Here is a 14,288-nt window from a genome sequence, read left to right on the forward strand (position 1 = left end):
TGATCTCAATATTTGATCTTCTTATGAGTTTTGATCATTTTTTTCCATTTCAAAAACATTCTCAAGATTTCATCCTTATTATTCATGACATACACCCAAACCCTTAGAGAAGTCATCAATGAAAATAACAAAATAGTGAATACCTCCCAAGGAAGCTATTTTAGTTAGCCCAAATATAATGTAAGATACTTTTAGTAAGATTGGTTGCAATACCAAATTTAACTCTTATTTGTATTCGAAAAAAACAATGCTCACAAAATCCTAGTTTGCAAGTTTTCACACCCTTCAATTTACTTTTTTCACTAAATTTTGTAAAGTCTTTTCAACTGCATGTCCTAAATGCATATGTCATAGCCTTGTAGTTTCCAGCTCTTTATCATCATTAGTAGTTATAATTGTTGATCCAACAATCATACTGCTTTGAAAGTAAGATGAATTATTCTTCCTTGTTCCTTTCATTACCATAATTTTATCTAACATAACTTTCAAAATCTTATTTTTCATAGTAATAGTGAACCTTATGGATTCTAATATTCTAATGAGATGGGATGCTTCTTCATACTATAAACATATAGAACATCTGTCGAATTTTAATCAATTTGTCATGAATCTTTAACTGGATGGTACTATAGGGATAACCCAGATTACTTTGTTCCCTATACCCAAGACCAGTTAAGGTGCATGCAACTTTCCTAGGGCTTTTAGATTGTAGCAATGGAAGCATAGATATCAAAACTTTTCCTAAAATCTAAAGTTCAATGTTTTACCTCATATTTGGATGTTCTCATATTCCTATCAATGAAAAATAAGTCAAATCCATAGGGAATCTTATAAACAAAGCAATATTTTGCCCAATAGCTCCTCTTTGATTCCAATTACTCAAATGGTCAAAATCTCACATAGGGTCAAGGTTGTGGTTCTCTCGCGCTAATGAACAAGAAGCAAGAGTAAAGCTCTAACCCCTTAAAAGGGGTATTTATAGGTTTCCCATGGGCTTTAGTGACTAGAGTGCACCTTGGGCTTGGATCACTTACTCTAGTCTAAAAAGAGTTATAATTGATTAATTAATCCAATTCGGCTCCAATTAACCAATTAGATCAATCCAAAAAAATCGTTTACAAGTTCTTATGTAATCTTACATATTTACCAAAATGCCCTTTGTATACAAGTGAACTAAGAACTCATATAACCCTTATCAAGGAATATGAGTTTAAGCAAAGATAATAGAGACCCATAGGAAAATACTGGCTCTCTCATTATCTAATTCTGAAGCTGACTCAACATCCCATTATGAGTTTCCAATGCTTTATGTATCTTACAACGAGACATAAGTGTTCAATCTATAACCTACTATCCACTATATGTAGCTTCCTCATGAACGGGTGTCCTCAATCTAATAAGGTGAATGCTATCAACATCTCAATATTACCTCTATCGTCATTAGTTTCAAATCCTCTTATTGTGTGATCAACTTTACTTTAGCTCATAAAGATAATATGTCAAGTTTCAATCAAAGAACTACTATGACCATACATTTCCAAAACACACTTTCTTAGGTAACTCAAACTCTAGAAGATATCATGGTGCCTCTATTGAGAATACTTATTATCATCAGCTTCCATCAATAGTGACTCATGTTAGGATTGAGCCTCTAAAAGCAAAACATGATGTAACAAAGTTAGACTTAACTATCACCTTACTATCCTTTTGGTGTATTGACATTTATTTGAGCATTCAACCCATGTTTACTATATTGTACATGACTTTGGTGCATTACGAGTTGCACAGAAGATACAAATCATGAGTTCCTTGTAAGTAGATGAGTTGTTCACAATTGGTTCATAGATTTGGGCAATCCAGTAGAAATTGTATTGTACCACCTCCTAATTGAAGGGATAGCCTGTTTAGGCGGTTGGGATGAGTTTCCCTTGGTGAGTGCACTAGTATATGTGATGCACATTGGATAGGACCTATGCTGAATCATGATACAAGACTATCAATTGTCATGATTCACCAAACTACTATACTGCATGGATTTTCAATTTTGAGAGGATATTGAGTCTATGCCAAAATCAACAAAAGATTTTAACATATGGGTGAGACCTTAAAGTGGTTATATATCCCTATGAGTTGGGTCACTATTGATGGAGGCTGGTGGCAATAAGTATTCTCAATATAGGTACCATGATATCTCATGGGATTGAGACAGTGTATCCTCTTGGGTGATCCAAAGGACATGTAATCATAAAATTTTGTGGTTACAGTAATTCTTTTAGCGGAATTTAACGTATGTTCTTTAGAGTTAAAATATGTCAATTGATCACCTGATAAGTGGGATTTGTAACTCAAGGATTTGGAAGGTAATCTTGATAGGTGATAACACTTTTTTGTTAAATCACATAATAAGTATTATCTCGTATCTTTAAAATTTATATTCATACATTTTTTAAAGAATTTAAAAATACAAGTTCTATTTAAAATTAATGACTTTCATTTGTTTACTTGTTTCACATATTAAAAAAAAAGTTAATTAATTAATTAATTAATAAAAAATTTATATTCATGTATTGTTGATAATAAATAAATTAATACTAAATTTATATTACTACAATTTTTTAATATTTTATAAAGAAAGAATTTGAAATAAAAGTTTTCTTTTAGTGCCAATAAATTAATAACAAATTCATATTTGTGTATTATTGATATTCATATTATATCATTTACAATTAAATAAACTAAGTAAATTTATGTGTTATATACTATTAATATTTATTGATATAACAAAGAATAAAATTTGTTGTAAGGATTTCTTTGATACAAAAAATTTACCAAATAGGATCTAAATATCTACACCTCTCAACTTACTGCTTGCTTTGGCTGCTAAACAATTGGTATTGTGGTTAATACTTTAATTAACAAATAACCAATTCAAGTTGAATTTGACTCAACTTCTAACTCAAAATATTCAATCCAATTTCATTTTTCTTAGTTTGAGATTAAGGTGAGGTTGGTCAGGTTTTATTTTTCTATATATTTATATCAAAATTCAAATAAAAAATAAGACAAAACTATAAAACAATAACAAAAAAATATCAAATAAATTTTATGTCTTTGTAAAAAAAAAAAAAAAAAAGGTAGATGATATAATTATAATTTGACAAAATTTCTTAGCAATTTAAAAAAAATAATTAAAATGAATATTATTATATATGATGATATAAATTATAAATATTATCAAAATATTAAATAATGTTTAGGTTAGGCTTCAATTATTCAAACCTTGGTTTGAGGTCAACTCAACCAAGTTTGACCAAACGTGGGGTTGGGTTTATTCAATCCATTATCCAAGTTGCACCTCTATTGTTACATTATTATTTTAAGATGATATTAATATAATATCAATTTAAATTATTTTGATGGATAATTAATTATAAAATTAATATATTAATGAATATAAACTATATAAATTAAAAAATTAAAATTATTTATCAAATTTTGAAAAGCTGAAAAGAACTTAAACTTTAATAAATTGAACATTGAAAATCTTAAAAAGGTTTCGTATAGATCAAACCATCTTATAAACCGCTTGATCTAATTCTATGACAAAAATTGCGTATCGGACCAGTTACAGCCCAAATGCCCTATCATTCAAAAACTGGGCCTGTCCAGCCCAATATTAGCCCACTGATTTCATGTAGCCCCACTTTACCTTTGAACAAAACGCTGCTTTTCTGTCGAGGACGAAAGTATTCGGTCTCTGCTTTTACCCAGAAGCCGTCGATCATTCCTTCTCCAAGCGCTGCGTTTACGTCGTTCCCCGAGTTCAAGGTACTCTTGCAATCTTATTTTCCTTTTCAGAATCGACTTCTAGCTTAGATACAAACGTTTGGATGCTGAGAAAAATAATGAGAAAAATGATGTTTTGAAATCGTGAATTTTTTCATCAGTAAGACTAGAGTCTGGGTTAGTTGATTTGGGTCTTTTTTTTCTTTGGAATGTTGGCAGCAACGAAAGTGAGAGGGATAATATACTAATCAAAATGTGGTTTTCTTTTATTTTTCTTCACTTCGAGTGCTTTATAATTTGGAAATGCTATTGCTGGATGTTTTGTGTTCTAGGGTTTCTCTTTACTGCCGTGGAACCATTTCCAGATTCGATTACAGCTCAGACTGAAAATTTTGTTTGATTACGGTCTTTTTTAATAGGGAATGTTTTCTTGTATAAAAATTATTTCATTTAGATACAGGGAAATGTTGTTTTAATTTTTTTTTTTTTGCTCTATTTTCTTGGAAACCAAACAGTGTTAGGGGTTGTCTTTGAATGCCTTTAACTTGTTATTGCTATTGTTTAATATTTTGAATCCTAGGATTTCATTTTGGCCTATGGCTCAAGCTAGAATTTTTATAAAATTAACAATATCTTGGATGATGGTATCAAAAAAATAATTTGGCTTGAATTTTTTATGATCTTATGGGTGAATTTATTATGATTGTTATAGTTAAATAACAAATTGGAGTTATTTCTTCCTTTTAATCAAATAACCCAATAATAAATATGGGGAATCTGAAGGGAAATACATGTTATAATAGGGGTGCCTTGGAAAGAAAAAAGTCTACAAACTCCTCGAACATTTGTATATACTATAGTACATACTATAGATATAGATATAGATATAGATATAGATAATATGTATTTATATATGGGGATAGGGTAAAATTTCAAAATAATAACACATCATTGGATGATAATCTATTTTAATATTAAAATAGGTTGGTTTGCAATTTATAATATAAGATTTCCATGGGATCCCTTTGAGAATGTTATTTAGGTTAGTTTGAGGAATGGAAGAAGGGGTTCTGAGAGTGATGGAGAAGCCAAACGAGAAGCAAATACTTTTATTCTATTGCATGGAGTCAGAGGACCTTGCTCGCAAAGTGGCTGAACAATCCCCCCTTATTCAGCTTCAATCCATTAACTGGAGGTCCTTTCTCTCCTTCTCTCTCCATATCTACTCTCAATTCTTTTTTATTATCTTTGATTTTTCAACACTATTAACTCATTAATCTTCACTTTGTTCTTTCTGTTATTTCTGCACTTTATATTCCCTTTCTTTCATTAATTTGAAGTGGATATCCCTGCTTTTTCACTGTTGTGTAGTTCAAATTTTGTTATTTTCTGCACTTCATGTTGCTTTTTTCTCATGAATTTGGAGTGGGTATTTTCCCTTGTTTTTCCATTTAGTTCTCCCTGGGCTTGGCTTGTTTTGAAATTTTATGCATTTTATTTTGCTTTTCTTTTTTCTAATGATTATGTAGCAGGTGTTTTTCCTTTTCTGCATTTAGTTTTTCCTGGGATTAGTTTGTTTTCTTATTGTTGCATTTTATATTTCTTATCTGTTGAATGTGAAGTGGGTATGTTGCTTTTCACCATTTGCTTTGCTGGACTATTTCATAAATGCTTTAAGTTATATTTATATTTCTCTCTTGATATTTGAAGTGAGCATGTTGCTTTTCAACATTTAGTTCTCTAGACTTTTTTTTTCCCTTTTTTTCTTTTTGGTTATTTGTGCATTTACTATTGTTTTTCTCTCATGAATTTGAAATGGGTATGTTGCCTTTTACTAAGTGGTTCTCTGATTATCTGTATATTAATAAAAATAAAAAGAACATACATTTTTGTGCCATCTTATATGATCTTTGTCACTATCACAGTCTGACAAAGCAGTTCATGTTACCAAGAATTGTATTACTTAACATGTTGAAAAAAAAATTTCTTGACCTCATTGAAACAGAAATTAGAGGCATATTATACAAATGACCAACTAAATTGTGGGGAAAATGAAGCATGAGAGTCCAATGAGGAATAAAGCCATAGAAAACCACCAAACTAACTTGGCATGTACTCACCTCAAAATTTACGAAAGACAGAGCACCCCTCCTTGCAAGTAGTAGCCCAAGGTGTCCAAGCCAAACACATACATACACACACACACACACACACCAGATATATATATATATATATAATTAATTGATTAATTAATTAAAAATCCAGAAAGTTGCTCTTTAAGCAAGTATCCCCATTTCCAATGATCACCTTTCTATCTTGTGATATAATTAATCTATCACCTTCATTACAATTTTTTTTTCCATTCTAAGGCCAACAAGGAGAGCACTAATTTCTTTTTTCTTTCATGGTTTGGATTACCCAAAATAATGGAGTAAGCGTAGATGATATGATACATATTTTCTCTTGGAAAAATTCATTTTATGAATTTTTGTTTTTATACGACACAAAAATATATCTAGAGTTAAGTCACAGTTGGGTTCAATCTGTTTTTTAGCAAGAATGTTGTCATTTAGTCTAAGTGATGACTTTTTTTTATCTGAAAAGCGGTAATGATAAAATTTTATGCATATGTCAGGAGTTTTGATGATGGATTCCCCAATCTATTCATAAACAATGCACAATATATCCGGGGCCAACATGTTGCCTTTTTGGCATCCTTCAGCTCTCCAGCAGTCATCTTTGAACAGCTTTCTGTCATATTTGCCCTTCCAAGACTGTTTGTTGCTTCGTTCACATTGGTTTTACCCTTCTTCCCAACTGGCTCCTTTGAGCGAATGGAAGAGGAAGGGGATGTAGCTACTGCATTCACCATGGCAAGGATATTGTCAAATATTCCGATATCAAGGGGAGGTCCAACCAGTCTAGTCATCTATGATATACATGCTTTGCAGGTTGTTTTTTCTTGCACTGAAAATGATCATTGATGCTTCTTTTTAATTGTTTGCTTCTTTAATAATGCAACTTTTTTAGATTGCTCAATTTATGTGCCATTGTTGTAATCACTTTGATTCTGCCATATTTACATACCCATTCCTTCATTCTATACCCTTCTTTTGGTTCATGAACTAGGGGATTTTAAAGGGTTAGGAAAATTCCTTGCCATGTAGTATAACTGAAAAAAATTTTGTTTTTCCTTTTTTTCCCAATTTGAATTTATTTACTTTGTATTTCAAAAGGTTTAAAAGACTATCTAAATTGGGATAAATTTCGAAATTAAGTATGAGGATGTCTTTTCATTTAGTTAAGAATTTTCAAGGATATTCATTTCCAATGGGTTGTAATAATAATTTCTGATTGTAGATATAGATGTGGGAGGACCCGAAATCGAGACCTCCATTTAAGAAGAGACAGACCTGATACCATGTTAAGTTATCAGCATTCCTAAAAACTGAAGCTGTTAGGATTTGAATCCATGGCGTATATCATATATTTTACCAAAGCCTTGGTTGTGAGCTCACTATTATAGGTAACCTAAGCCTGGAGTGGCGTGTGAAGAAGTGAGATAGGGAGAGCATGAGACTGACAATTACAGAAATACTTTATGATTCAAAGCACCTATATGTGTGTGTATGCCTGAAATTAGCAAACTTTGCTTGTATAACAATGTTTAAGCATGCCTACATGTGTGTTTCTCTGTTTATGATATATTTATGTGTGCATATATGCCATCTAACTAAAAAATTTATTAAATATACAAAGGAGTCAAAAACATGATGAAATAAATGATCTTGTTTCAACTTTCAGCCTTAGGTAAACTTTTTCTTGTTATGATCCAAGCTCTATTTTAAGAGAGCACCATCTTAAGAATTTTTTAAATATATTGAAATGAGTAAATGGAATGCATTATTTACTCCAATTCCAACTTCTTGTAAGCAATTACTAATGAAGCATTTCTCCCAATTTATTAATTCATGAATGAAGAGTAGGAGTGGTGCATCCTATGCCTACCTCATCCTTAATATTTGTTTTCCAACTGAAGTTGGGTGTATTGTTCCTTCCCTAATCCACAAATATTGTCTTGTTTGTGTTTTGGATGATAAACAATCTACCTGCATTATCATTTAGATTCTCTTTATTTAAGCTTAGAAATATTCAATTTTTTGTTTGATTGAACCACTAACCATAAACCCAGTTCATGATAGCATTTAACTCCTATGTCTAACAGTAGAAGTAGAAGTAGTTACTATTGTGGTTTGATTGAATTTTATGTTTGGGAATTGTAATTTAAAAAGTTTTATTATAAATAAGAATAATTATAATATTTCTTTAAAATTTTAATGAAATAAAAATCTGCTTATCTTATCATGTTTTAGAAAAAGCATGGGCTCCATGCTTCTTCAAAACACAGCAAATCACATTGATAGGTGGGGACCATGATTGAGACTTCTATCCAAATTGCATTCAGACCTTCAAATGCTGCTTTTAGCATTTGAGAAGCTCTCCCAAACAGGTTTAGTTTGTTTCCATTTTGTTCATAATGGATTTTTATTATGCAAAGTATTCCACTATACTTACGAAGATTCTGTTCATTTGTCCCGTATATAAGCATGACTCTGTCTTAATGACATGCAGCTGTGGAGCATCCATAGAAAGTTGGACTTTTATTCTCTATTTCTATCATGTGGGACAACTGGATCTTTATCTCTTCTTAACTTCTTGCAGGAAAGATTTTATTTTAGTGACCATGTTTTGCCTCTATTTGAAACTGGGATTCCTCTGTTGAAGCAACGTCTTCACCAGCTTCCTGATACTGACAATGTAAGTATACTCATGTAATTTCACTGTGATAAATAAGAAAAAGAAAAACACCAATAGAAAGAAAAATGGTCAAGTCTTGCATCCATAGCCCAAATACTTGCAAGGTATTAACCAAGAAAGAATTCCACCCATTATTTAATGAGTAAAAAGGAAAAGCAATAATGCTGTGGGCTTCTTCCCAAAATCCTCTTAATTATTTTTCTATGAGCTTCAGTTTGATGATTTTTATCTTCCAGGTAGTTGTTGCATTTCCAGATGATGGAGCTTGGAAGCGATTCCACAAGCTGTTGGATCATTTCCCGATGGTTAGTTGAATTTATGCTCAACTACATTCACAAATTTCTTTTTGTCATTAATCTTTTGAATCATTTTGGATGTTGACGTCAAATGATAGGTGGTGTGCGCTAAGGTCCGTGAAGGCAATAAGAGGATAGTTCGACTTAAGGAGGGCAATCCTGCTGGCTGTCATGTAGTTATTGTTGATGATTTGGTGCAATCAGGAGGCACCCTTATCGAGTGTCAGGTAATTGTTATCTAGTAATTACGTACCCCTACTCTTCATAGGTTTTTCAAGTATGTGCTTCAGAACTTGGAGAATGCATATTTGTTTGTGATCAGATTGCAATCACTTAGTTGCATAGAGCAAAATCCTCCAATTTTTGTTTGAAGTCCTGAACCATTCCTGACTCATTCACATTGCATTTACAACCCAAATATTTTTTCAATGAAAATATATGTGGCTAAAATTTTTCTTGATCTTTTTTCCTTCTCAATTCTCTTTTGGATTTTTTTTTTTTCATAGCATATGAAATATTAATTCCTGAATCCTGAATTGCTCCATCGTCACTGTTTAAGCTGTGGGATAATTGTTTTCATGATGCAAAAATAAATTATTCAAAAGTTAAACTAATCTATTGTGCATGAATGAATCTTCAGTTATTTAGTTATGTTTTTTCAAGATGAACTTTGATCTATTGCTTGTTTATAAGAAAACAGGAAAGAAATGCTTAAGGTGATGATGAAACCATAGTGCTACTAACTAGGTAGGTTCTTATTCTTTTTCTTGTCAGTTTCTCTTTTGACAACAAGTCCACTTGACAGTGTTAGCTTGCGCATCAATTAACTTGCCCCACTCATGAACAAAGCTTATCCCATTATTTAGATCATTTGGTTTTCTCACTTATTAAACCCGCATTTTTAAGTTTATCTATAAAAAAAACTAATTAAATCCGCATTTCTTTGGTTCTGCCCTTCTTATGGTTCCTTCAATTTAAACTGTACCAATATTTCAATTGCTCATCTGTTTCTAGTTATGCCCTTTCTCGTCTTGCAATTCACTATTCCAATATCCTTATATCAGTTTTTAATGAGCATACTGCTTCTTGATTACTCAACATTCTGAATCATGTGCAATTTAAAGGTACAATCTGTTGGATTTGCAATGTTAGAGCAAAGGTTTAATATGGCTACGGGCTTACAGTCACTACAAAAGCACTCCTTTATTTGGTTGGAGGTCTCTCATTGAGGTTGTTTTTTAAATAAGGCCTTTACCATTTAATTTCTACATCCAATCCTCTTGGATGAAACCTTCTCTGCAGTCATCTTGATCATCACGATCACCTAGCTCACCTGGCTCTCTAGCTTGCTTGATTGAATTCATGGAACAGACTGACTTCCTGGTATTGGATTAAGATAGTCATAGGGCTAAGCAACAAAATATGATAGGGAGATAGGATATGGAGATTGCCCATAAGATTTACTGATTTCTCAATCCACTCTGTGGCTGTTACTCCTGGACATTCAAGTCTACAGATTAGGTAATGGATAGCTTGCTAACTGAGGAGCCTCTATGCTTGACAGGTCCATTGGGATTTCCTTCCTCTGGAGTGATTTCTTTGGTTGATGGTTTTTATTTATTTATATCATGTCTTAGGCTTTCTATCATGTTCACAGCGTTCTGCTTCTATTTGTCTAGATGTGATCCAGGTTCAAGTGCTTGAAGAGCATTTCTACCGAAACAAATATGATTACCTCGATAAAATATTCCCTTCATTCTTCCTCTATATTGTTTACGGAATCTTTTTGGGTTGTTGCTAGCAAATACCACTATTTGGTTTTGGTTTTGGTTTTGGTTTTGGATCTTAAGAAACTGGATTCGAGAAAAGGGAGGGGGGTAAAGGGGTCAGGGAGAAAAAGAATTTTTTGCCTTCTTCCCATTCTGAGAGGGAACTCCGAAAGCTAGAGAGTTCAGTCAACTACGATTGCTCTCCATCCATAAGGGGAAAGGGGAGGGGTGCCAGAATTTAGGGAAGGGGTTGATCTTGGGCTCAGGAAGCTTTAGTGCCCAGTAGGAGTCTCTTTTTTGGGGTTGCAGTAGGGGTTTCTTTTTTCTCATGTCTTGGGGTTTCTTTTAGTGCCTAGTAGGAGGGAACTCCGAAAGCTAGAGAGTTAAGTCAACTACGATTGCTCTCCATCCATAAGGGGAAAGGGGATGGATGCCAGAATTTAGGAAAGGGGTTGGTCTTGGGCTCAGGAAACTTTAGTGCCCAGTAGGAGTCTCTTTTTTGGGGTTGCAGTAGGGGTTTCTTTTTTCTCGTGTCTCAGTTTCCTTTGTGGCTGTTTGTTGTTAGGGTGGTGGGTTTTTCTTCTCTTTTCTCCTGCTTGCCGATCGGGTCTAATTGTATACTCCATGTGTACTTTGTTGTACCTTTTGGCAAGTGCTTTTAATATATCCTACTTATTTGAAAAAAAGATTATTTCCACAGGAGATCCAGACCCATTTTTTTTTTCTGATCCTTCTATAAAATGTTTGGGCCTTTATATATACATTTTTTTTGGTTTGATTCAAAGAGAGCTCATCCTAATTACCTTAATTAATGAATGTTTATTTCCTACTAGAAAAATGGGAAAACAACACCATGAATTTCAAAATAATATTTTCTTGGTGAGTGGGAAGGTCTAGTAGATGGGTAGTCATGGAGGAACAAAAAAAAAAATGTAATTCAATTAAAAATTAGAAAAAAATATATATATAAACCTTTAGAAGATGCATATAGAAGGCCAAAGAGGGATTGTATTGGAAGTTATGAACATTTGGTTTGGTGAGAGACTATATAATATGGTGACTAGTTACAAATTATTTTGTTTCCTCTCATTTGAATTTTTTTTTTTTTTTTTTTTTTTTTTGCAAAATAAACAGCTTAGTATTGTCCGTCTCCTAGTATTGACTTGGCTATGTCAACAGGGAAAATCCTTTTTCCCTTGGAAATGAAGTCATTTTGCAGTACTTTGCATGTTGAGGAGCAAACCCATTTTCTTTTCCATGTCATCTTATATGAGGTATCAGATGGATATTTTGAGAATTTTGAGCAATGACATCATTTCCATGTTCTGGTTGTGATTTCCAGTGATAGTTTATCCTAATTTATCTGTGATGACTCCATCATAGAGGATGGATTTGTATCTTCAAATGGCATGGTTTCACCCATTAATAACCATTAGATAATGTGCTCATCAGTAACTCAAAAACATTGTAAAATGGAGATTGCCCTATGAATTTTTGGCCCTTATAATGCACATTTGATTAGAGAAGATTAAGACTTTTTTTCCCCTTTATTTACCTCATGTGGAACTGCCATATAGTTTGATAGGATGGACGTACATGATTGGGCATGTAGCCAGCTAGCATAAGAACAGCAAGTAGCTTGTATCATGCATCAGTATTGAACTCTAAATATTTATACTGCTTATGGAACTTAAAATTGTCTTTTCCCCTCTCTTTCCTTGTTTGGGTCTACCAGAAAGTTTTGGCAGCTCATGGTGCTTCCAAGGTGAGTGCTTATGTCACTCATTCTGTGTTTCCTAAGCGATCCTGGGAGCGATTCATTCACAAAAACGATGGTAATTATCCGCATTGCCTTATCTATCTTCCTTTTACGGATACATTACTAACTTGTTCTTAATTTCTATTTGGCTTTGATGCTCAACTTTCAAAAGGTTCGGAGAAGGCATTTACCTACTTTTGGACCACGGATTCTTGCCCTCTCACTGTGAAAGCAATAGGAAATAGAGCTCCTTTTGAGATTTTGAGTCTTGCAGGATCCATTGCAGAAGCTCTTCAAATCTGAAATGCAATTTGATGGGGTTTCTATTCTGGAAGTCCCATAGTAAATTGCATGGGGTTCAGATGCTAACAGGAAACCTGTAACTTAAAGAAGCCCTTTTCATGGATCTTATCCTTCAATAAACTTGGACTGCTTAACCCTGCTCCCGAGAGAGACTTAAATACTTGACTTACTAATAAGTTAACCAAAATTTTCAGCAACTTAATTTAAAATGTTTGCCTGCTGTGTCAATTTCTTCTTTGTTCTTGAGACTCGAAAGAACCTGGACAATAGTTGGTGATAATCGTGTGGTAGTGATTGGCGGCACTCTATTTTCTGAGTTAAGAGCCCAAAAGTCACGCACCCAGGCGATCCAAAAATAATGCATGATCAGCCATAGGGGTTTGATGTTGGTATTCTGGTAATAATGATCGGCAGGTTATGGGCGGCATGCCCGCATTTTGATCGACAGTCCGAATTCTTCCATTTTGAAATCTGCTTGGAAGCTTTCTCTTAATTTTTGACCCAAAAATTATCTGCATAAAAACACCAAAAAGGTCCTGTAGCATTATCTTAATAAGAACTTGGGAGTCCCACAGGGGCAACTGTGAAAGGAATGGTTGGGGGTTTACTTCAAATTCCCTACTGAACTGAACGGTATTGCAAACATCTAGAGAAGAAGTCGGGCTATAAGCTAAACAAGGACAAATTTCCCTCGCACGCCTGCTGTCTGAGTAAATAGACTGGTGCTTGACGCCACATTATTTCTATTGGCATCCTCAAATAGAGAATCAAACACTGAGCAACGTTTTTATATTGATGACAGAGAGGCCCAAGTGAAAATTAGAACTTAGAAGTCTTTACCAATCCAATCAACCAGGAGAGGCATTGGTCTTGCTCCTCTATCTTGCTCAGTTTATAGGAAATCATCTATAATGATCTTCACATTAAATAAAATGGGCAGTGACAACTAGAGGCTAAAAAAGTATTTAGCTATAAGAGTACTTAATTTTTTATTAAGTGCTAAATCCTGGTCAGCAGATGAACTTCAACTAGAATCCCATTTTCCCTAATCTCCGTTTGTTTAGATAGAAAATTGCTCACTGAACAATATTTTGATTTTCTTTTTCCATTTAAAAAACCCCTATCTATCTTGATGGGTATCATCTGATTTTACATGGTAGGTAGGTAGGAATTGAATATGATAAAGGATGGTACCATTTATTAAATAAGAAGTGTTTTTGCATCAATTCATAAAAATATTTCCTTAAATTTAAAATTTACGTTTTTCAAGGAGAAGATTTTCCTTGGATATAATTCCCACATTAGACAAGTGGGGATAACAGGCCAGTAGGATGATTGGGTGATCTTAATTAGGAAAATTTCTTCAACAAGCACTAATATCCGCTGAAGAGATTTATTCATGGTGGTTGGTAGGTGAAGTTATTAGCTATAAATCAGCTACAAATTAAGTGGGTGATCCAACTTGTCTAGAGCTAAGTTATGCTTGATTATTTCCAACACCTCTATCACTATTCTACAAGAATTATACACTAATCCAACTCAAATTAGAATGTGCAA

At 33.3% G+C, this 14,288-nt stretch overlaps 1 protein-coding gene across 1 annotated transcript; it reads left to right on the forward strand.

The window, feature by feature from the left end:
• The first annotated feature begins 3,723 nt into the window (after positions 1 to 3,723).
• On the forward strand, positions 3,724 to 12,959 carry LOC117926937 (ribose-phosphate pyrophosphokinase 4). Its single transcript, XM_034846269.1, has 8 exons — positions 3,724 to 3,828; positions 4,829 to 4,981; positions 6,422 to 6,737; positions 8,509 to 8,604; positions 8,841 to 8,909; positions 8,999 to 9,127; positions 12,405 to 12,504; positions 12,601 to 12,959. The coding sequence occupies exons 2-8, from the start codon at positions 4,842 to 4,844 to the stop codon at positions 12,729 to 12,731; spliced, it is 981 nt and encodes a 326-aa protein (XP_034702160.1). The 5' UTR covers positions 3,724 to 3,828; positions 4,829 to 4,841; the 3' UTR covers positions 12,732 to 12,959.
• The last annotated feature ends 1,329 nt before the right edge of the window (positions 12,960 to 14,288 follow it).

The sequence above is a fragment of the Vitis riparia genome, chromosome 12 (assembly GCF_004353265.1).
Source record: "Vitis riparia cultivar Riparia Gloire de Montpellier isolate 1030 chromosome 12, EGFV_Vit.rip_1.0, whole genome shotgun sequence".
In the NCBI taxonomy this organism is placed as follows: Eukaryota; Viridiplantae; Streptophyta; class Magnoliopsida; order Vitales; family Vitaceae; genus Vitis; species Vitis riparia.